This window comes from Copadichromis virginalis, linkage group LG20 (genome assembly GCF_057382275.1).
Source record: "Copadichromis virginalis isolate Kocher_CV1m ecotype Utaka linkage group LG20, C_Virginalis_male_GT1.1, whole genome shotgun sequence".
NCBI classification, from domain to species: Eukaryota; Metazoa; Chordata; class Actinopteri; order Cichliformes; family Cichlidae; genus Copadichromis; species Copadichromis virginalis.
This window is the reverse complement of record NC_140637.1, coordinates 31,292,905-31,313,639: the sequence shown is the minus strand read 5'-3', so window position 1 is coordinate 31,313,639 and position 20,735 is coordinate 31,292,905. Positions and strand designations below refer to the sequence as shown.

Here is a 20,735-nt window from a genome sequence, read left to right as displayed (position 1 = left end):
AAGTCAAATGGCTAATGTTGAATGCTGAAAGAGAGGAATTCTGGAGTAACTGGATGAAGTGGTAGAGAAAGGGTTAAAGGAACAGAGGTAATGAGGTCATCATCATCAAGAAGAAAAGGAGAGTGAAGGCAAAGACAAGGCTTAAATGATGAAAGCTGAAGACGGAAGAATTTGGCGACAGTTCAGGGAAAAGACTGAGTGTTAGTGACGAGTTACTAGACAACTGAGAAAGTACAGCTGATGTGGTGAGAGAAACTGCCAAGAAGGTGTTCGGTGTATGCAAGAGGGCAGGAAGACTTGGTGGTGGAATGAGGAAGTACGGAAAGTGATGGAGGTGTAGAGGTCGAGCTGCAAAAGGATGTGAGCCAGGTTAGAGTGGTTAAGGATAGAGATGGAAGTGAATAGAGTGAGCTGAGAGGTTGTAAGGAATACTATGATGTGCTCAAGATTGAAGAAAATGAGAGAGGAGAAGTAATAGCAGAAAGTCAATGAATCTGGAATCTCAGAGGATTATTAGAGGAGGACGTGAGGGCAGCTGTAAAAAGGATGAAGATTGTGCTATAAAAACCCGGAGCAGGAAGTGTTTCTGTTAAAAGCTTCCTCCGTGGCTTTCTGCCCTTTGACAGGATCTCAGTTATTGGCTATAAATCTTCAGATGGATGTTCCAGTCAGCGAGCTGTTTTGGAGTGTTGCTGCTTTTCTTTTACGTTTGTTTTTATTTGTCTTCCAATCAAATGTTTCTGTGAAAAAAAGTGATCCTTCCTCTTCTTTTTCTTCTTCTTGGGTCAGTCTTCTCGTCTCCATCGGTGCATCTTTTGGTTCTTCTGTGTTTAGTCTGTTGTGTCCTTCTCTTCATCCTTAGCAACTTCCATATATCCTTCTCTCCTTGTTATGGAAATACATACTTCTTTGCTTTGGTTCTTATATTACCTGTTCCTTATCTCCTCGTTTATTTAATTCCTTATCTCTGTAGCTACTTCTTCCACACTATTTCTTATTTCTTTCCCTCGTCATGCCGCCCCTTATGTCCTAATCTTAATCCTTGCCCCTTTTTGTTTTATACACTTTATATCCTTTTCTCCTCGTGTCCTTTTCCCATTTTCCTCCCTCACCCCCTCTTTCCTATTTCTTGCATTCCCTTGTGTACTGATTTTCTTACTTGTCCCATTTCTTATTACCTTCCTTATCTTATTTATTTCCACTTTTTACATTTGTTTTCTCCTCCGTTGTTCCTTTGCCTCATTTCTGAAATTTTATTCCCGTATTTTATTTCCTTGTGTCCACATCGACCTCCTTACTTCAACTCCTTCCTTATGCCCTTACAGCCAAACTTATCTCTTTTTATGAACTTATCGCTTTCTGTGTCTTCTTATCTCCTTCCTTATGTCCTTCAATTATTTTTTTCTCCCACCTTATTCACTCCCATAATTCTTGGTTCTTCCATTTTTCATCACATCCTATTTTGTCCTCTGTCTTCTGTTATTATCTTATTCCATCTCAAAAGCTCTCCCTGTCGCCTCCTTCTCTTTCCTTTCTCCTCTCGCCTTCTGTCCTGAGTCATCGCTCCTCCCTCTCTCTGTTCCCTCCCCCCTTCCTCCCTTTTATCAGAGGAGTGTCTGCATCCTGCCTCAGTGTGTGTTTGTGTGTGTGCTCGGCCTGTAGCATGGCGTCTCTCGGCCTCCTGCTGCTCAGCACTGCTCTGATCCACACCACTCAGGTAAGGACGAGTCCCACCGACGGCACACACACATACAGAGAGAGAGAGAGCATGTTTACATATGTGTCGCATGTGTGTTTATCCAGCCATTCATCTCCACGGTGCTGCATCATCACGGTAACCTGACACTGATGCAAAACAATGTCACTGCTGTTTATCTTCTACCTGTCAGCACACACACACACACACACATCTGTATGTGTGCCTGTCTTCTGTTTTCTATTTCATTGATTAGGTATTGATTAACAGATGAGGGAAATCAGTGCAGAGAAACTGAGATGTTGTGAGGCTGCGGCATCTACGTGAAGATCAAACTGAGTTTTAGATGTTCGGAGAGAACCAGAACCAGGTCAGAACCAGGTCAGAACCAGGTCAGAACCAGGTCCAGGGTCTGCGTTTGGACCCTCAGATGCATCATTTCACCGTGGGTCCTCTCAAAGATAGCAGGACAATCATGAGTCTATTTTTGTGTGTGGATGTGTGTGTGTGTGTGTGTGTGTGTGTGTGTGTGTGTGGGTAGCTGCTGTGTCAGGAAGAACATTTCGTTTCAGCTGCTGTCACCATAGCGACAGGAGACGGTTACCCACAGCAACACGGCCGTAGATTACACAGGATACAGCAGGTCTCCTGACACATAATGACTGCTCAGCGTGCGTGTGTGTGTGTGTGTGTGTGTGTGTGTGTGTGTGTGTGTGTGTGTGTGTGTGTGTGTGTGTGTGCACTGCTGTTCATTATTTGTGAGGACAGGGTTCGCTTCCCTGAGCATACAGACCTAAATGACTGAGCGATAATAGAGATGAGGTTTATTGTCTCTGAGGGAAAATTTATATTTGGTCTCACGGCGCTGTGACAATAAAGTTATGTAATCTTTATTCAGTATGTGCACAACAACACAACTGCACCTGTACTGCACACAGTGCTCACTTTGTTACCGAGGTTTAGACACTGACATCATCATCCTGGACTTTAATTTTTAAACATGTTGTAAAAGACTCACCGACAGATCCTGGCGTGGCGGTCTGTAGGTGATAAGCAGCTGTATGCTGTCACCCGGGGGGAGTGTAAAACATGTACGGAACAGCTTACAACATGGGCTGCTCTTGTTCATGTCCTTGCTTTTGGTGCTCCTTCAGCTTAGAGAACAAATGTTGTTTACAAAGAACATCCTGAGCAAACCGTCAGTTCTCTGCTTTTACCTGCCCTTTTTCAATCTGACCTTTTCATGCTTATGATAAAGTGCTGCCATTCTCTTTACTGGTCTAGTCCAACAGCGTTCGACCTGTGCATAATGTCATGCGCTGTTAACTTTTTTGGGACTTATGGTCCCATTATGGTGTCCGTTTACATACCTGTTTGGCTACACAGACATATAGGTTGTGGGAATTCAACCAGCACGTTGATCGACATCAACCTTATAGATACGTAGCTTCTATCTAACTACTACAGGGTAACGACTGAAAACAACACATACTGCTTAACCTTACTTCTGCTGAGACCCCTCACTTCCAGATAAATATGAGGGTTGTGATAATAAAGCTTGATTTTGTGTAAAAACAGTTAAAGAGTGGCTTATTTTGCCCATCTCCAGCATGACACATCTGCATGATTCAGTCCAAATTAATTCTTTTTGAACCTTTTACTGGGTCTTTATGCTGCCCATTAGTTCATCCTGTCTGACACAAGATCTTTTCGCTCCTCTCCCATTAAAAGCTTCTTCCTTCTTACTGTAGCGCCACAGAAATATGAAAAATATGATGATTCTTTCAGAGCTCAGGTTTCTTGGTTGCTTCACTTCCATGAGGAACAAAGTGACTTTCACAGTCATGATGAGTACCACAGACAGACAGAGCATAACTCTGAAACAAATGCATCTCATTAGAAATATGACTTTCTTTTTAAGGGTTGCGTGATCAGGTATCCAGGCAACCGAGAAACCTGAGCGCTGAAAAAACATCTAATACTATTTTAACCCAAACCATGATCTTTGTAATTCTAACCAGGTAAAGCTAACAAACCAGCAGGTCAGAATAAAAATAAACAGCAAATAAAAATGCGACCTCGGTCAGCTCACAGAGACGGTGTATTTTCATTGGATCATTGGATTGTGGGAACTATAGACTCTCCTGGCGCCCCTGCAGCCACCTAACATGGAATTATTTTGCTCTTTAACTTTGGAAGAACTTCACTTTTCTTTATAATCACGTTTCACCCATAGATGATTGTGGATTCAGGGTCTGAAAGATGGATGCAAGTGTCTTAAACATGCATTCTTTCCAATAGCCAGCAGGGGGAGACTCTTCAGGTCTCAAACCTCAGACTGGTTGTATTAAGTATATGTGAAATTGGACCTTTGCTTCATTGGTTTGTGACCTCAGTAAACATTGTCCTTGTGCGTTTATGATCTCAGTTAAGGCTTATTTATTGGTGTCAAATGGTAGGATAAAGCAGGGTGTAATTTGGACACCTGCCTCTTCTTTGGGAAGTTACGATGCTATGAGCTATCATCTTCCATGAAAATGGAATATCTGAGCAGAATCCATAACACATCTGCTGGACCTGTGTTTTTCCATACGGTGCTCAGTTCAGTCTGGAAAACGGTGAAAGATCATGATATGATGTGAAAATGTGGACATTTTGGCTTAATATGACTAAATTCTCCCTCCGTGCTGCACAGAAAGCAAAGAAAAGCTCTTTTTTAGGTTTTTATGCTGATGTTTTAATCTCCCAGAGCGCCGTGTCAGAGCTGCTCTAACGTTTGCAGAAAATACTGGATCCCACAGTGAGTCAGAGAGTTATTCTCCTCAGAGGGCTCATTACCTCCTCCTCCTTCATCTCTTCATCACGCCGCTGTCTCACCATCACACAGAGCCACAGATACAACCCTCCTCCTCTCCGGAATAAGCTGCTCTGCTGCAGGCGGAGACATATTATCATTGTAAATCAGTGTTAGTTCGAGAACTCTGACACATCTCGGCTGGAAATTAAAGCTGCTGCAGCAGGATGAACCCGGATCTGTCTGCTGCGATCGCCTGGCATGGAAGATTTAATCATCTCACAGTCAAAGCGACAGCTTCTTTCATGTGAAAGAAGCTGTTGAAGCATTTTTCTCTCATGCTTCCATTAATCCTGAGCAAAGATTGCTCGCAGCCTATTCAGACTCTTCATACTGAGGAGCAGTTTTAGGTACTTTACCCATGAGTCGCTCTATATCAGCGCAGATGCACTGATGTGTAACTGTCACTTAAGCATTAAACGTCACATCTGCCAACATATGTCTCCCAATGACGAGGATTAGCACATTTCATTCAGACACTTATGACAGAAAGATGCCTGCCTAGATTTAAGCAGAAGAGTTTAATTAGAGGTGATCATTTGGTTCATCATTCACTGAAAATAAGAGATGCACAGGAACTGGGAAGTGAAAAGTAAATATCCCCTTGGAGCCTAGAGGTTGATGCCAGGGGTGGAGGAGTGGAAACACCAGGTGGTGCTGCAGAATATATTACCAAATTTGGATGGCGTGTTCAGTACAAGCATGTTTGTGTGAGATGTAGCACAGATGTTTTTTAAAAATAGTAGATTTAAAGAATGTTTTATTTCTTAGTAAATGGTGGATATTTGTATGAAGCATGGTTAAAATTTGAAATAATGAAGTCAGAGCATGAAAAATGATCCCTGTGAGCCAAAGGCTCAGACTCCAGACTGCTCTAAATGCTCTGCCTTTTCCCCAGATGACACCACTGATATGGGATATCTCTAATATAGCTGTCTCCGACACAGCTCTGGCTATGAGCACAGATGTTTGGGAGGGGCAGCCAATCAGAAGAAAACTGGATAAAAGCACAGGAGAAATGAACTAAAACCAATATAAGATGAATGGTGATTATGGTGGCAAAGCTACTGTAATTGAGTATGAGAAGAAAAATATGGAGCTGTGAATCTGCAAGCTAGGTTCACCGTTATTACCACAAAGCCTTATTTATTATTAGCATAATTAGTTGAAAGCAGCTCAAAGAGCTTTTCACAGCAACGTGGTGGTGAGATCCATCTCAGTTGCACATCTAAGTGGTAACTGGAGTATTAATTGTGATGTGAATACTAAATAGAAGAACAATAATTTCTCAGTGCAATCATACAGCCAGCACTGCTGCTGAGTCACCGTAAGTGCAGCTCACTGATTAATATCACCGTGGTCTGAGAGTCTGATATAAATGCGATCACCCCGAGGCCTCAGACAGCTCATCGATAACCCTCTCGGCTGTCTTTCATCACTGCATCAGTCCTCCTCGGTCTCACACACACTCACTTAGGAACAGAAACTGCTGCGTCACATCTGTTCTCACACCTTTCATCCGCTCATTGGTTAAATCAAGATGAAAAGGAATTATTCTCTCTTAAGTAAGAATCTCATTGAAAGCAAATCAACCACAGGGAAATCGAACTCCTGACCTTCAGCACTAATGAATATTGAGTTAACTAACCGATTAACACTTTAAGGAGACTGCTTCAAAGATTTATAATGTTGACATCCAGGCACATGGAGAGAAGTCAGTTCACAACACAAGGACATGATTACATGTATACATGCATATTTTTTGTGGCTCTCTGATCACAGCTAGTTCATATCAGTGGTGCTACATCAAAGGAAAAGCTCTGTTTGCAATAACCTGATCAATATTTCTTGCTTTGTAAGACACAATCTGAAAGGACCGTAACCATGGAAACAACATCAAGATCTGTACGTCCTTGGTGCAGTTTTGCAGGGGACACAACGCTAATGTTTCAACCTCGTTTGCTTGGTGGGTGCTGCACGGATCAATATCGGGCACTCTGTTTTTCAGCTTCCACGTGCTCTGTATGCCGATGATGTTGACATGTTCACATATGGAGGAAAGAAATGAGCAATTAGCTGTTAATCTGCCACATATAATGGACAAAGTTTCAAATTAGCTCAAGTGAAAGGCAAGTATTTATGTTGGTGGTGATTATTTCATACCTTATTTAATATCGTATCTACCTGCTCAGTTACTGGAAAGGGAAATTAGCTACTCGCTAAATCTGACAGAAGGCATCTGTTCTTTCATGAGATGGATTTTATTTTTAATCCCTGAGAATAAAAATTTAAGCTTATCTAAGCTGTAACTTCTGGTCTGTCTCCCTCAGTCTCTACCTGCAGCTCGTGCTGGGGGCCACGGCCTGGATGTGTCAGTGGGTGGAGTCAGACGCCAGCGCAGAGACCTCCCTAACATGCTGCCTTATGAAGATCAGATGATGTCATATCCTGCCATGCAGGGAGGAGGCAGGGCCAATGACCTGTACTACCAATCAGATGACTGGAGGGGGAGGGGCTTGGACCAGGCACTGCAGCGATTGGTGGAGAGAGACCAGAGGAAGGAGCAGGAAGAGGAGCAGCGAGCGGGTTAGGAAACTTTAATCCTTTCTTTTATGTTTTTCTTGAGATTTTCATTTTTAGGGAAACTTTGTTTACTTTTTTTAGTGTTTTACATATGAACAAAAATTCTGACTTTGTTCTAGAAATGTTCATTAATTTATTGGTAAAAATACAATATTTTGTCTTTGTTTCCTCACATCACTTCAATTATTTCCATTGTAAACGTTTATCCGTATCAGTTTATCATCAGTATATTTATTTAGGCGAAATTAAAACCAACTTCTAAGTACACCAATCAAATATGTCCACAGCCTACCTGGCAGCTCTGCTCCGCCTACTGAGCGAGGCAGAGAGCGCAGGACTGGTCGGTCCGGGTGACGTGGAAGTGGTCGAGGAGGAGGAGGATGAGGAGGATGATCAGGGCCCCACAAGGGACTTCCAGGGTCCTGCTCCTGCAGACTACGATGAGACTGGAAGGGGGATGAGCATGGGGAGGCCCCGGGCCGCCTGGTGGGGCCTTGTGGAGCCCCAGCTTGCTCAGGCCCTGCTTGACAGGTAAATTTTAGTTTCATGCTGAGAATCTGTAGGAGACAGAAAAAGTAATCAATAATAATAAAGCATGATTTTCTCAGGATGGATCCCCGGCTCGCTCAGACGCTGCTGGAAAGAGCGAAACAGGAGAGACGTCAGCAGGCTGGACGAGTCGCATCAGGACTGAGCCGAGACCAGGAAACCCTGAGGTGAGCTCACCAATCTGTTAATGGATAAACGATGGATCAGTCCGCTCCACCTGCAGCTCTACAGAGTTCTTTTTTAAAATTCAGTCCACTGTAACTGTGAGTTTAATTATTAAATGAAAGTACTTTGAAAAGAAAGTTAAGAAATGGAGAGAAAGAATCAGAATATATTAAAACAATGTGAACAAAGTTTTAATTTAGCATGACTAATTACAGAATGAATGAGTTTTCTCTGAATGAAAGTTTTCCACCCTAAAATATTGAAATGTTTTGATTATTTTTAAGCGACATCTATATTTGTGTCCTCCTCTATTCACATATTAACACTTATTGAGAACATCCAAAGGTTTACAGGGAAACAGGGTTTCAAAGTGCTTTACAGAGACATTAAAAATCCAAAACAAATAAAAAGCATGATTTAAGATGGGAAAAAAGAAAGAAAGGAACAGTAGATAAAATCAGTAGTTAAAATGTAACTTTTGAAATTTAAGCTTAAAAGTAAAACAGTGCTTTACAGGATTTGGTGCTTTAGTCAAATGCAGCTGAGAACAGGTGAGTCTTCAACCTGGATTTAAATAAACTGAGTGTTTCAGCTGATCTGAGGCTTTCTGGGAGTTTGTTCCAGATATAAGGAGCATAAAAGCTGAATGCAGCTTCTCCGTGTCTGGTTCTGACTCTAGGAACTGATAAAAGACCGGATCCAGATGACCTGAGGGATCTGGAAGGTTCATATTGGGTCAGGAGGTCACTGATGTATTTTGGTCCTAAACCATTCAGAGCTTTATAGACCAGCATCAGGACTTTAAAGTCTATCCTCTGACGGACAGGCAGCCAGTGTAAAGACCTCAGAGCTGGACTGATGTGGTCCACTTTTTTGGTCTTAGTGAGGACTCGAGCAGCAGAGTTCTGAATGAGCTGTAGTTGTCTGACTGATTTTTTAGGTAGACCTGTAAAGATGCTGTTACAGTAATCAAGCCTACTAAAGATGAATGCATGGACTAGTTTTTCCAGGTCCTGTTGAGACATCAGATCTTTTATCCTTGAAATATTCTTGAGGTGATAGTAAGCTGACTTTGTTATTGTCTTAATGTGTTTTTCTAAGTTTAGGTCTGCATCCATCACTACACCCAAATTTCTCGCCTGGTTTGTGGTTTTTAGGTGTATAGATTGAAGTTCTCTGGTGACCTGTAATCGTTTTTCTTTGGCACCAAAGACTATTACTTCAGTTTGTTTTTGTTTAGCTGGAGAAAATTGTGGCACAACCAGTCATTAATTTCCTCAGTGCATTTACCAACAGCCTGTACAGGGCCTCGGTCTCCTGGTGACATTGTGATATATATTTGTGTGTCATCTGCATAGCTGTGATAGTTTATTTTGTTGTTCTTTATAATCTGTGCCAGTGGGAGCATGTAAATGTTAAACAGAGGGGGTCCCAAGATGGAACCTTGGGGAACTCCACATGTGATCCTTGTCTGCTCAGATGTGAAGTTACCTTTTGATACAAAGTATTTCCTGTTTTCTAAGTATGTTTTGAACCAGTTTAGATTGGTCCTAAACTGCACTGCTCTCTAAAAGACACACTTTGAAAACTAACTTAAAACATGATGCACGTAGCGCTGAATTATGTTAATCTCTATGATATTTAGTAGATATTGTTTATTTTTATTTTTAGTACATCAGGGACTGACTGTGACAATCCAGAGGATGTATTTCGTGTTTTTCAATCTTTTTTTTTTTTTTGACACACGTCAAGGCAAAAAGCAAAAAAATCTAAAGGCACACTTTGACTTCCCTGAAGACCATTTGGGAACTAATATCAGAAATGTTATTATTAATTATGTGTCTTCATTTGACTTGTTTCAGTTTTATACTTATTAGAAAATGTAAAACTGAACTTAATGATCCAATGATGTGCCCACAGCTGCTGAACCACCGACTCTTTATTTTATGATGTAAATTAATAGTATGATTTATTAATAAATTGCTTACTTATTTTGTTTAATAATATTATCAATAATAATAATAATAAATTCAAGATGGCCATGTATTCCCTCCTTAGGCGGATGGTTGCTGGGATACTCTCCAGCATCGGTCCTAACGGTGCCTCGGTCGCCTCCTCTGGTCGCAGAGCGAAGAGGGACCTGTCAGCGAAAGCGCCTGAGCCTGTTAGCTCCGCCCACAGAAGAACCCGCCGTTCTCTTGACGATCTGGCTCCCCCTTCACCTAGCAACGACCCTCCCCTCCTCAGGGTGAAGAGGCTGGAGGATTACGACGGAGAGGAGCAAGGAGAGAAGCTGCACCCCCAGGTGGTCGGGCTGCAGAGGATGAAACGCATCGACACTACGTCAACAGGTGACGCAGAGGAACTGAATCATGGGAGTCGTAGGCGCCGGAGGAGCGCTGCTCTGAACTACGACCCACAAATATTGGTTGATCAGATTCTGGAGTACATGAGGGAGTAAGGAGTAGAGAAAAGAGTATACGTTGTCATTCAGGTTTTTATTTGTGCATCTTTTTCATTTGTTCCTGCTGCTTTCGTGAACATTTATCAAGTTGTTTGTTGTAAAAATGAGGAGAAATGTCAAACAGATGGAAAAGGATAAAACGGTTCCGTTTGTGCGAGTCTTTAAAACACTACATTTCCCATGAGCCTCAGCAGGCATTGTTCCAGCACATTCAATGAACCAAAATCTAAAAATTCACCGGAATCAAATTTGTGAAAAGAAACTTCTTTCTCAAGCTCTCCGATTGGCTGATAATCTACTGCAATGGTCTCTGGGGCTTGTAGTTAGACTCTTCATTACTGTAATGTGGTTACATTGTTACAGGTTCGCCATTAAATCGAGCTTCTTTCCTTCAAAAAAGATGGAGAGATGGTGGAAAGTGGTAATAACCTTGGCAATGGCTCATCAGCTATGTGATCAATACGTTCTCGTTGTGTTCCTGTACTTCAGCTTGTGATGATTCGTCTGTCTGTGGTGAAATTTTGATTCATGTCACACTCAGAAATAAAGTCGGTAAAGTCGACCTTCACTGCCGCCTGCTGTCTGTTTTTGTCCCCACCAAAGACGGACGTATCCTGTGGTTGTCGAAAGGGAGAACAGTGTAGGACCTGTAATTGTTCTAATGGCCAGCAGGGGGAGTCTGATCTGCTTGCAAAACAGTCCGATTGTGTTGAGGTCTATGGGAAAATTACCCTACATCTTCTTTAAACTTTAACCTCACTATTCAGTCGTCTGGTGAGTTTATAGGTTGAGATGGCAGTTTCGGATCTTATCTGATAAAAAAATAATAATCTTGTTCATTTAATCAATTATGGGTCACATTGGTGTGAAAAAATGACACTTTTATCACAGTCTTCACACCCCAAGTACTCTGAATTTAAGTTAATAAATATGAAACAATCATTCTGACTTAACTGTTTGAAATATATACACAAAACAGTTTGGCTATAATATCATTAAAACAAACAGCACATCTTTTTGATTATTCTGTTTCAGGTAAGTAAATTAACTAGGTTAAGTCTTTCCCAACTTTGTTCATCAAACCTTTGGAGGTCCAGATCACATAATTTTCAACTTCCCATTTCTGGGAAAAGTCAAATCCAGGGTACAGAAATAACTCATTCCACTTAACAGCTTTGTTACATTTTAATAAAACATTGAAACAGAAAAACTTTTGAATCATTCCAAAAAACAGTTTTCCAATAAACACATGTCTGGTCTATGGGGGAAAAAAACAAGTTAAACTGAATCTAATAAAGACACAGCATAATCTCATTAACAACAAAAACATTTTAAACACAGAAGGGAACACATTTATTCATGTACCTTACAGGTCAAAGGTCATGCTGACAGCAAACACTAATGCTCTCCATCAGTTTTATCTCTGTGGTTAGCTGAGCTTAGCACAAAGAACCGCGCTGCATCTGAAATCCCATACCCAACTCTAACCTACTCCCGTACAGACACTCAGTATGTGTGACAGTATGTCATTCACATGTGTGTTTATGCCTACCAAAGTGAACTCTTACAGGTTTATATACACACTCGTGTGCATGAATGTCATGGTAATTTGGGGCTTTTATTTACTTCTTTAAGCTGCTCTTTTTACAGGGTGGGATGATTGTCCAGCATACATCTTTAAAGATTAAAGAAAATGTTCTTAATTCAAAAAGTATAGATACAGGCTCAAATAGTAACAAACACTTAAAAGATTTTATATAATCTTCATCAACCTACTAAAAGAAACTTGAGAAGCCGTAGTCAAGGATGTTACAATGTTCAGGAACAACCCAAGAGCCTCAAGCCTGCCATGGACTAGAAACTGGTACGCCAACATCACTGTCCACAGTGGAGTAAGTTTTACATTGCCGTGGACTGAGAGGCTACCTACCAAGAAAGAAACCCCCACCCAAAATCAACACCTTCAAGCTCCTCTGAAAGTTGCTGCTGATCAAACAGACAAATTTTATGGTCAGATGACACAAAGATTGAGCTTTATGGCAACAATGATAAGGGATATATGTCTGGAGGAGCAATAGTGAGGCTTTCAAACCTAAGAACACTGTACCACCTGTGCTCTGGGGCTGTTTTGCTGCCAGTGGTACTAGAATAATGAAGAATTGCCATTTCAAAATGATTGACTTGGACACAGCTGGACATTCTAGCAAACACACAACAAAACTGGCTTTGGGATGGATAAAGCAGACTAACATTAAGGTCCCAACCAATATATATGAACGATTGGTCAACTATGAGCCTGTATGACTCTGTAGATTAGGGAAAAACAATAAATAAATTCAAACTTATGTTTTAACAGTCATTAAAGACGTATGCTGTATGATCATTTGATGAAACAAACATTTCAAAGAAATTATTACAGATGAGCGTATATAAACTTCTGACCTCGACTGCTCATTTACATTGAGACTGAATGGTTATTGCACAAGTTGTTGGTTAGTAAATAATTTAGATTTTATCCTAATGAATAGATTATTTCAGATGCAGCGCTTAAGCGTGTTAGCTAGAAAGGGAATCAAAGAGGTTTAGTTGACTAAAGAAGCTAGCTAGACATGAAGGGTAATGTATACTAACAATCCATCTAGTACTATTAATCCTGTAGGAGCACTTTATTCATTTAAACACCTTAAGCTAACACAAATCTAAATGAACTCATAGCTAACTCAAAGCAAGCTAACCTAGCTAAAAATCAGGCTGGAAGCATAGGCTTATATCATAAAGCTAATGGTAACTTCATTCTGACTCCTAATGACAAACTGTTAGATAATATGATATACAATGTAAATAAGACATTTATTCATGCTGAATACATTAGTGGTAGAAGCCACTGCTATCTAGGACATATTTAAGATAAATCTGGCTATGCTAGCCAACAGTCTCCCTTGCTTCTAGTGCTTGTGCTAAGCTAGGTTAACCACTTTGATTAAAACAATTTTTTACTTAATAAATGCTGAAAAATGACATAAGATGATTTTATACAACATAGGACCACTGATCTTCAGACCAAACATATTGTCACAGCAGCCCTCTCCTTTTATTCTTTAACCTTTTTAAAACCTAAATCCATCAAAGTGACCTGCCGTCACTTTTACATTTAAGTGGGTCTATTTAGCTCATTCCCATCTCCATATTTTCAAATGGTGCTCCACACAAGTCCCTAAAGGTTGAGCTAAGAGAAAAATGAGTACTCTAAATAGTACATATGTCTGTGAAGGTTCTCAGTCATCCAGGTCATCGTAGTCAAAGGAGCTTGCAAAGAAAAGCGTCTGGACTTCTTTAAGTTACTTGAAGACGTTTCACCTCTCATCCAAGAAGCTTCTTCAGTTCTAAGGTCAAATGGTGGAGAGTCCCAGATATAAACCTAGTGGGAGTATCCCTCCACAGAGGGACAAAAGGACCCCCTGATGATCCTCTAATCGCCTGAGCCAAGGTGTGAAACTGGGTGTGGGTCCCAATCAGCCAGAGTTTCGGGTGAGTTCATTGTGAAACCTGGCCCCACCTTATCATGCAAATTCCTGAGATCAGATGGCCCAGGATGTGAGTGGGCGTTAAGGCGTCTGGGAAGGGATCTCAAAACTGGATTATAGATGGCAGAGAGTTGGTGTCGTAAACCCCCGCCTCTGTTCAAAGATGGTTGCTCACAGTGGACATAGATGCCTTCTTTCACTCCTCTTTCAAACCATCTGTCCTCTCTGTCCAAAACGTGAACATTGGCATCCTCGAAAGAGTGTCCTTTGTCCTTAAGATGCAGATGGACTGCTGAGTCTTGTCCTGTGGAGGTGGCTCTTCTGTGTTGTGCCATGCGCTTGTGAAGTGGCTGTTTGGTCTCTCCAATGTAGAGGTCTGAGCATTCCTCGCTGCACTGTACTGTACATTGTACATTGTACTGTACACTGTACAGCATACACCACATTGTTAAGTCTGTGTTTTGGCGTTTTGTCTTTCGGGTGAACCAGTTTTTGTCTGAGCGTGTTGCTAAGACAAAAACTGGTTCACCCGAAAGACAAAACACCAAAACACAGACTTAACAATGTGGTGTATGCTGTACAGTGCAGCGAGGAATGCTCTGACCTCTACATTGGAGAGACCAAACAGCCACTTCACAAGCGCATGGCACAACACAGAAGAGCCACCTCCACAGGACAAGACTCAGCAGTCCATCTGCATCTTAAGGACAAAGGTCACTCTTTCGAGGATGCCAATGTTCACGTTTTGGACAGAGAGGACAGATGGTTTGAAAGAGGAGTGAAAGAAGCCATCTATGTCCACTGTGAGCGACCATCTTTGAACAGAGGCGGGGGTTTACGACACCAACTCTCTGCCATCTATAATCCAGTTTTGAGATCCCTTCCCAGACGCCTTAACGCCCACTCACATCCTGGGCCATCTGATCTCAGGAATTTGCATGATAAGGTGGGGCCAGGTTTCACAATGAACTCACCCGAAACTCTGGCTGATTGGGACCCACACCCAGTTTCACACCTTGGCTCAGGCAATTAGAGGATCATCAGGGGGTCCTTTTGTCCCTCTGTGGGGGGATACTCCCACTAGGTTTATATCTGGGACTCTCCACCATTTGACCTTAGAACTGAAGAAGCTTCTTGGATGAGAGGTGAAACGTCTTCAAGTAACTTAAAGAAGTCCAGACGCTTTTCTTTGCAAGCTCCTTTGACTCTAAATAGTACAGCGAATACGCTTGGCTCATGCACACAGATTTGTGGCACTGATTTGCAAAGGACTTCATTCTTCAGCGAACAAAACATGGACACTTAACTACCAAGCAAGACCAAATTTAAGGGTAGAATAATACTGTCTAACAATTGTGCTTCTCATCAGTGCTGGGCCACACGTTCATCTTGAAATCTGCGGGGAAGTCACAGGGATTACCTTTACAACATCATGTTTAACATGAATATTCAACACCATTAGTTAGTTAATGTAGCTTAAAAGTCAAACAAAAAGCAACAGTATAACAAGTTTCATATTAACATAAAGCCAGTCTAAATGGAAAGACAGTGGCGGGGATACAGTTTCACCCCCAAAATATCAGATTTAAGATCTCAACTCTAGGCTGTTAACTGGAGTTTTAACTTTTACCTACAAAGCAGATTTTTTTTCTTTCTTCTACAACTTTTGTAAATTTTAAAAGCTGCAGAAACAGTTACTAAACTGTCTTAATCATAAGGCTTGATGGACCATAAGATAAAGCTGATACTAAGCTAAAAGGATGGCTTGACAGAACAGGAAGTCGGTAGAGAAATCTAAGACTTTCCTTCAATTTGCTGACTTAAGTTTTTCCAGAAAATATCCCAAATATATTTTAATTTAATGCGTGGGACGAATTTGTTTCTGCTTTAAAGTTGTCCTGATTGATTGCCACACTGTGTAGAAATGTTACTATGTAGTAATCTATTAATTGTGCTCATCCAGTACCAACACTTCATTTTGCTCCCAGTGGTTAGTTAAATAAATAAATTTTTAAAAAAAATCACCTGCAACTCAAACGACCTGTGCTGACGGCATCTATTGGAGGTGGGTCCAGCCTGCTGACACAGCTGTTATGACGGTATCACTAATATGAGAGTGAAGATAAAAACTGGAGGTCTAAAAGGGGCTTAGTTCTCCTTTGATTTACTCCATCTTGCTCGTTTTCTCACCATTTTTCTTCAACTGAACAGCGACCGAATGTCCCGAACACCGACCTCACCACCGCAGAGCCTCTTTCCTCCTGTTGTTACATTCCTCTGTTCAACACTAAACAACTCCTCCTGGAAACATCATGCAGCAATGAACGATTGCAGCTGAAGGAGACAGTCGTGCCATGAAATGCAGAAACAGATGATGATGATGATGATGGAGGATGAAGAGGTCGGGCGGAGTTGAAGAAATGAAGACCGAACATCCCTAAGAGAGAGTAAAAAGAAATAAATATCTGAGGCTTTAAAGACAGAAGACTAGTAAAACATAAAGAAGATACTCACCTGCTGATTCATGCTGTCATCAGCAGACCTGCGGTCACTGCAGCAATGAAAAAAAGAGTCTTAGTATGAAACTGTGAAGTTAACTCGTCAGATGAGTTTACCCCCTTACCCCCACACTCACATTCCTGGGTATCTGGTGGAAGTAGGGCGTCCTGTCTGTTGGCGAGGACGAAGGCCAGTGTGGCCAAGATGGCATAATCAAGAACTCCCAGGATGGCCAGAATGTAGGCCCAGTGAACTGAGCAGTTACCTGGAGAGAAGCTGCCCACCTGGAGACAGATTCACGATTAAGGACATCAGTGTGATAAAACACCCAGAAGCAAAACGATCAATCAGAATCCTCACCGAGTCTCCGCACAGAGCTTTCATCTCCTGACTCTCCCATGAGTCAGGAAACAGAAGACACGCCAATGCCAGACAGAAACCTGCAGAGACAAGAAAATACTGAAAAGCTGACCTGTACAGGCAGAGAGAAGAACTACAGAAACACTGTCCTCTAAAATAAAACTAGTGTCTGACCAAGCAGCAACCTCCAGCCTGGTGAATCAAGCCAAATGCAAAAATAACCATGAGCTGCAGTTCTGCTCTCTTCTAGCTGCAGAAAAACGACCACGGCAGTGACCAAAGTGTTAATGTTTGGGATTCAATGACCCATCAACATGACTAACCTGCAGTCAGCTGCAGCCAGGCGCAGATCTTGTAAACCGTTGCGGCGCTGCAGAACCTGAAGAGACAGAGACAGAGGACGCTGGTCCACACCGCCAACAGAGACACTCCCACCAACACCGCCACCGACTGCAAGGACGGCAGTGGAGACAGAGTGGACAGACCACCGTGACAGTCTGGGACCGGCCAGTCTGACTCCATGCACACCTACACACAGGGATACATGAACACACATTAAAGTGATCAGGTAAGCTATTTGATAATCCATCTGTGTGCAGGTGTAACATGTGTACATACAAATACAGAAACCCCTAAAAGATCCAGCTGTGGATTGGACAGGCACCGTTTCTCACCTCAAACAGTCCCAGTGTGCCGCTGGGTGGCTCTGGTCCCGCCTGCTGTGGGCGAACGTCTGTGGTGCAGATCCAGGACGGCTGCACCAGGATAACCACCTGGATGATGGCAAAGCAGAGAGTGCAGACGGCCCAGAGGACGCCAACGGCCCGGGCGCTCCGCACAAACTCAGTCTGGTACAGGCGGGAAAGGTCGGCAAGGCTGGGAGACACCAACATCACTGAGAAAGAGACACGTTTGACCATGACGAGAAAAATGTCTGTAGACTTTCTTAAACAACCTGCAGATTCTTTTACTGTCCTAATCCTTCTGTAATGGGGAAGTCTTTAGGACCCAGGGGACCCAATGGAGGGTATAAAAGAGGAAGTAGCAGCAGGTGCTCTTCATTTCCACTGACGAGCGGCTGTGAACAATGGTTGTGTGAGTAGGTGAAGAGCCTGAGAAGTTTTGTCTGCTACACAAACAGTTGTTGTAAACCTCTACAGCAGAGGTTCGAGGTACAGGCTGTTTTTCTTTTAGTGTTTTTTTTTTTTTTTTTAAATTTGTTGAAATGTATTTGATGTTTATTGTATTTTATGTTTTAGTAGTGATTTTCACAAGATAAGCCAAGATAAGCCAGGTGTGCAGCAAACACAGTTGTCTGCTGGAGGTATGTTAACTTAATATATTTGACATTAAAAAAAGTATATTGATGCACTATAATCTAATTTATATTGTATTGCCTCCTGCAGGGCAGGCTGCACATGTGAATTTGTCGCTGTTTTTTTCCCTCCTTCTCCTTGTTGTTGTGTTTTTGGTTTTGGTAGGGTCACCTTTTAAAACTGTTTTTTTTTTTATGCCGGGTTTGTTTTTATTTCTACTGGGCTGGTGCAATATTAGTCGGGCAATGTGCAATCCCTGAGTGGGACTCTTACCTTAGGGGAATTAGGATCTTTAGAGGTGCTCTGTGTGGATTTGCAGTGAATAAGTTTTTATTAAGAGTGATTTTTAGTGCCACCGATTATTGCCTGAACTAGCACTTAGTGCATGCGATAAGTGTTCTGTTGGGCTCGTATTTATTTGGGGTGGATTTGTTTCTTTTAAAGCAACGAGCATCTGGGACCGCCAAGGGAGAGCAAGCCCTCAGGTGATAGTTGCATTGCTGGCAGGTTGCACCAATAACACTATCTTGTGGTCGTTAGTGACCTTTTTACCATTTTGATGTTTTAGGCCTTTTGCAAACCCTTTGTGTTCTTTTAAAATAATAAATGTTAACATATCTGACTGAAAAAAAAATTAAAAAAAAAAAAAAGAAAAACAGCCTGTACCTCGAACCTCTGCTGTAGAGGTTTACAACAACTGTTTGTGTAGCAGACAATTAAAACTTCTCAGGCTCTTCACCTACTCACACAACCATTGTTCACAGCCGCTCGTCAGTGGAAATGAAGAGCACCTGCTGCTACTTCCTCTTTTATACCCTCCATTGGGTCCCCTGGGTCCTAAAGACTTCCCCATTACACTTCCAAGGCGCTTCGTGCCAGCTCTGCTACCCTGAAACCTGGAATTTTTACCGTGGCAGGACGGTTGCATGGTAAAAAGTACAAAGTCTGTGTAATGTTAGATTATGCCAACGCGAAAAGACCTGTGAATCGTATTTATATTGTGAGGTGAAGACGTCCAATAGATCCTAAAGACTGACAATCAAGCAGAGACCAATGTGAAGACAAAACTAATACAAACTGAACTACGTTAGACCTTCGATTACTTTAAAAGGCTTATAATCAGATTTTATTACAGCATCGTACTCGCCACTGTTTCCTTCACCGTAGGTTCAAAACATATCAGCAGATTATAGCACGAAATGGAAAATGCTCTATTAAAAAAACCTGCATCCTTTCATAAATGATAGTCCGGTGTATTATCTGCTAAAGGCGGCAGCAGGGAGGAAGTCTTAACATAAAATCCTCCACTCCTGTCACTGTACCTGCACAACGTGAATGAGAGGTGGAGACAGGTGTAGCGGCAGGAGCTCTACCTGAGATTTTCGGCTGTGCAGGCTCAGGGAACAGCTATGATTGGCACATGTAGGCACGTGGTCAGGTGCTGATTACGGGAGCGCGTGCATTTATGGGAAGCCAAAATCGTGTTCGAGATTTAAAATTCGATTAATCGTGAAGCCCTAGATGCACAGACGGAGTATCAGTGAATCACAGAGGCACAGGGGGAGTCTCGCTCTGCATCATCTCTCTGCAACAATGAGCGCAGACACCGACGCTCAGGACAGCCTGCAGAGAAATTCTGCAAGGACCAAGTGGGGAAAACCGGGGTTGATACCGAGAACACGAAAAGCTGCAGAATCAAAGCGACCGACAGCCAATCAGCGGCCGATAAACATCAGATCACCTACAGACTAACGTCACATCATCACCCCGTGATTTACCGAGCACAGAAACGGCACGAGCCGCAGCCGTATTCATCCGGTAAAAAGAGAAAAACGGCATCAACCAACCTGCAGCGTGAGGAGCTCCACCTGTCTGTCTGTGCACCTGTCTGTCTGCGGGATGAGCTCCACCTGTCTGTCTGCCGGATGAGAGGATGCTGCTGCAGCAGCAGGGAGGGGGCGGTCTCCTCTACATCCCCGGATGTGGAGCTTCCGCTGTAAACAATAATCTGCTGATCAATAAGCGGACGGAGAAACACGAACAACAGACGAGCCTCCACACTCCACACTCGGTCGTTTGTAATGAGCTGCGCCTCCTACAGGAGGACTGAGGAGCTGCAAGAGGACTGAACGTTCACTTTGATTCATCTCGCATCTCTCACCAATTTACAACAAGAGGGGGGAAAGATGTGAGCAGCAAATGGCTCATTTTACCTTCTTTATGCGTCTGTTGATTTGCACCAATGCATTCTATTCTGTAAAGGTGCATGACTGAATGCAAAGGTCATTCCTCTGTACTACTTAAAAGAAGTACGCAGCAGCAATAACATCCCTGACTTGACTCTGGTCGTGTTAAGGAGCCAGAAGTGACCATATCTGAATGAGAGGGAGGAGAGGGTGTGTTTAGCAATTTCCCATGAATGCATCTCTCACGTCTGCTAATCTGAAATAAAATACAGGCATGTCATCTCACTCATATAGACTTCTTGGCTGGTCTCTGCCTCACAGCAAAAGATGTCATTTGACAGATAATTTGTAATTCAGTTGCTTCAAACAGGGAAGAGAGGTCTAAATCACTGACTTCATTCAGCAGAGGTGAGCCCTGGCATAAATGAAGTGACCGTATTAGTAACCTCAGTGTGCTTTGTAGTGCAGGGCAACATCAGAGGGTGAACCCCAATGATCAGTCGATCATGTGAACAAGACATTGTGAGATGGAAGAACTC

General features: G+C 42.3%; 2 protein-coding genes across 4 annotated transcripts; one reads left to right on the top strand and one right to left on the bottom strand.

Annotated features, from left to right (window-relative positions):
* Positions 1-1,600: 1,600 nt before the first annotated feature.
* On the top strand, positions 1,601-10,879 carry pcsk1nl (proprotein convertase subtilisin/kexin type 1 inhibitor, like). The gene is made up of 5 exons (XM_085443528.1): positions 1,601-1,717; positions 6,881-7,136; positions 7,421-7,664; positions 7,742-7,849; positions 9,906-10,879. The coding sequence occupies exons 1-5, from the start codon at positions 1,664-1,666 to the stop codon at positions 10,306-10,308; spliced, it is 1,065 nt and encodes a 354-aa protein (XP_085299654.1). The 5' UTR covers positions 1,601-1,663; the 3' UTR covers positions 10,309-10,879.
* A 4,115-nt stretch (positions 10,880-14,994) lies between these two features.
* lhfpl4b (LHFPL tetraspan subfamily member 4b) lies at positions 14,995-20,200 on the bottom strand. Of its 3 annotated transcripts, none has more exons than XR_014917206.1 (8): positions 19,858-20,200; positions 17,369-17,589; positions 17,018-17,222; positions 16,695-16,774; positions 16,471-16,618; positions 16,350-16,386; positions 15,861-16,272; positions 14,995-15,231 (listed from the first exon to the last, which is right to left on the bottom strand). XR_014917206.1 is itself a non-coding variant. In XM_085444229.1 (7 exons), the coding sequence occupies exons 2-6, from the start codon at positions 17,585-17,587 to the stop codon at positions 16,358-16,360; spliced, it is 681 nt and encodes a 226-aa protein (XP_085300355.1). In that variant the 5' UTR covers positions 17,588-17,589; positions 19,858-20,200; the 3' UTR covers positions 14,996-16,272; positions 16,350-16,357. The 3 variants fall into 3 exon arrangements, 1 of the variants encoding a protein (XP_085300355.1); XR_014917207.1 differs by having other exon boundaries at positions 16,026-16,272; XM_085444229.1 differs by having other exon boundaries at positions 14,996-16,272.
* Between the last annotated feature and the right edge of the window lie 535 nt (positions 20,201-20,735).

What these genes read in the sequence shown, in the direction of transcription:
- pcsk1nl (XM_085443528.1), top strand. Translation starts at nt 1,664, where the DNA reads ATGGCGTCTCTCGGCCTCCTGCTGCTCAGCACTGCTCTGATCCACACC. An exon ending in CTCTGATCCACACCACTCAG is followed by an intron (nt 1,718 to 6,880) that starts GTAAGGACGAGT and finishes TGTCTCCCTCAG; the next exon opens with TCTCTACCTGCAGCTCGTGC. An exon ending in GCTCAGGCCCTGCTTGACAG is followed by an intron (nt 7,665 to 7,741) that starts GTAAATTTTAGT and finishes TGATTTTCTCAG; the next exon opens with GATGGATCCCCGGCTCGCTC.
- lhfpl4b (XM_085444229.1), bottom strand. Translation starts at nt 17,587, where the DNA reads ATGTTGGTGTCTCCCAGCCTTGCCGACCTTTCCCGCCTGTACCAGACT. An exon ending in GCACACTGGGACTGTTTGAG is followed by an intron (nt 17,223 to 17,368) that starts GTGAGAAACGGT and finishes CCCTGTGTGTAG; the next exon opens with GTGTGCATGGAGTCAGACTG. An exon ending in TCCACCAGATACCCAGGAAT is followed by an intron (nt 16,387 to 16,470) that starts GTGAGTGTGGGG and finishes TCATTGCTGCAG; the next exon opens with TGACCGCAGGTCTGCTGATG.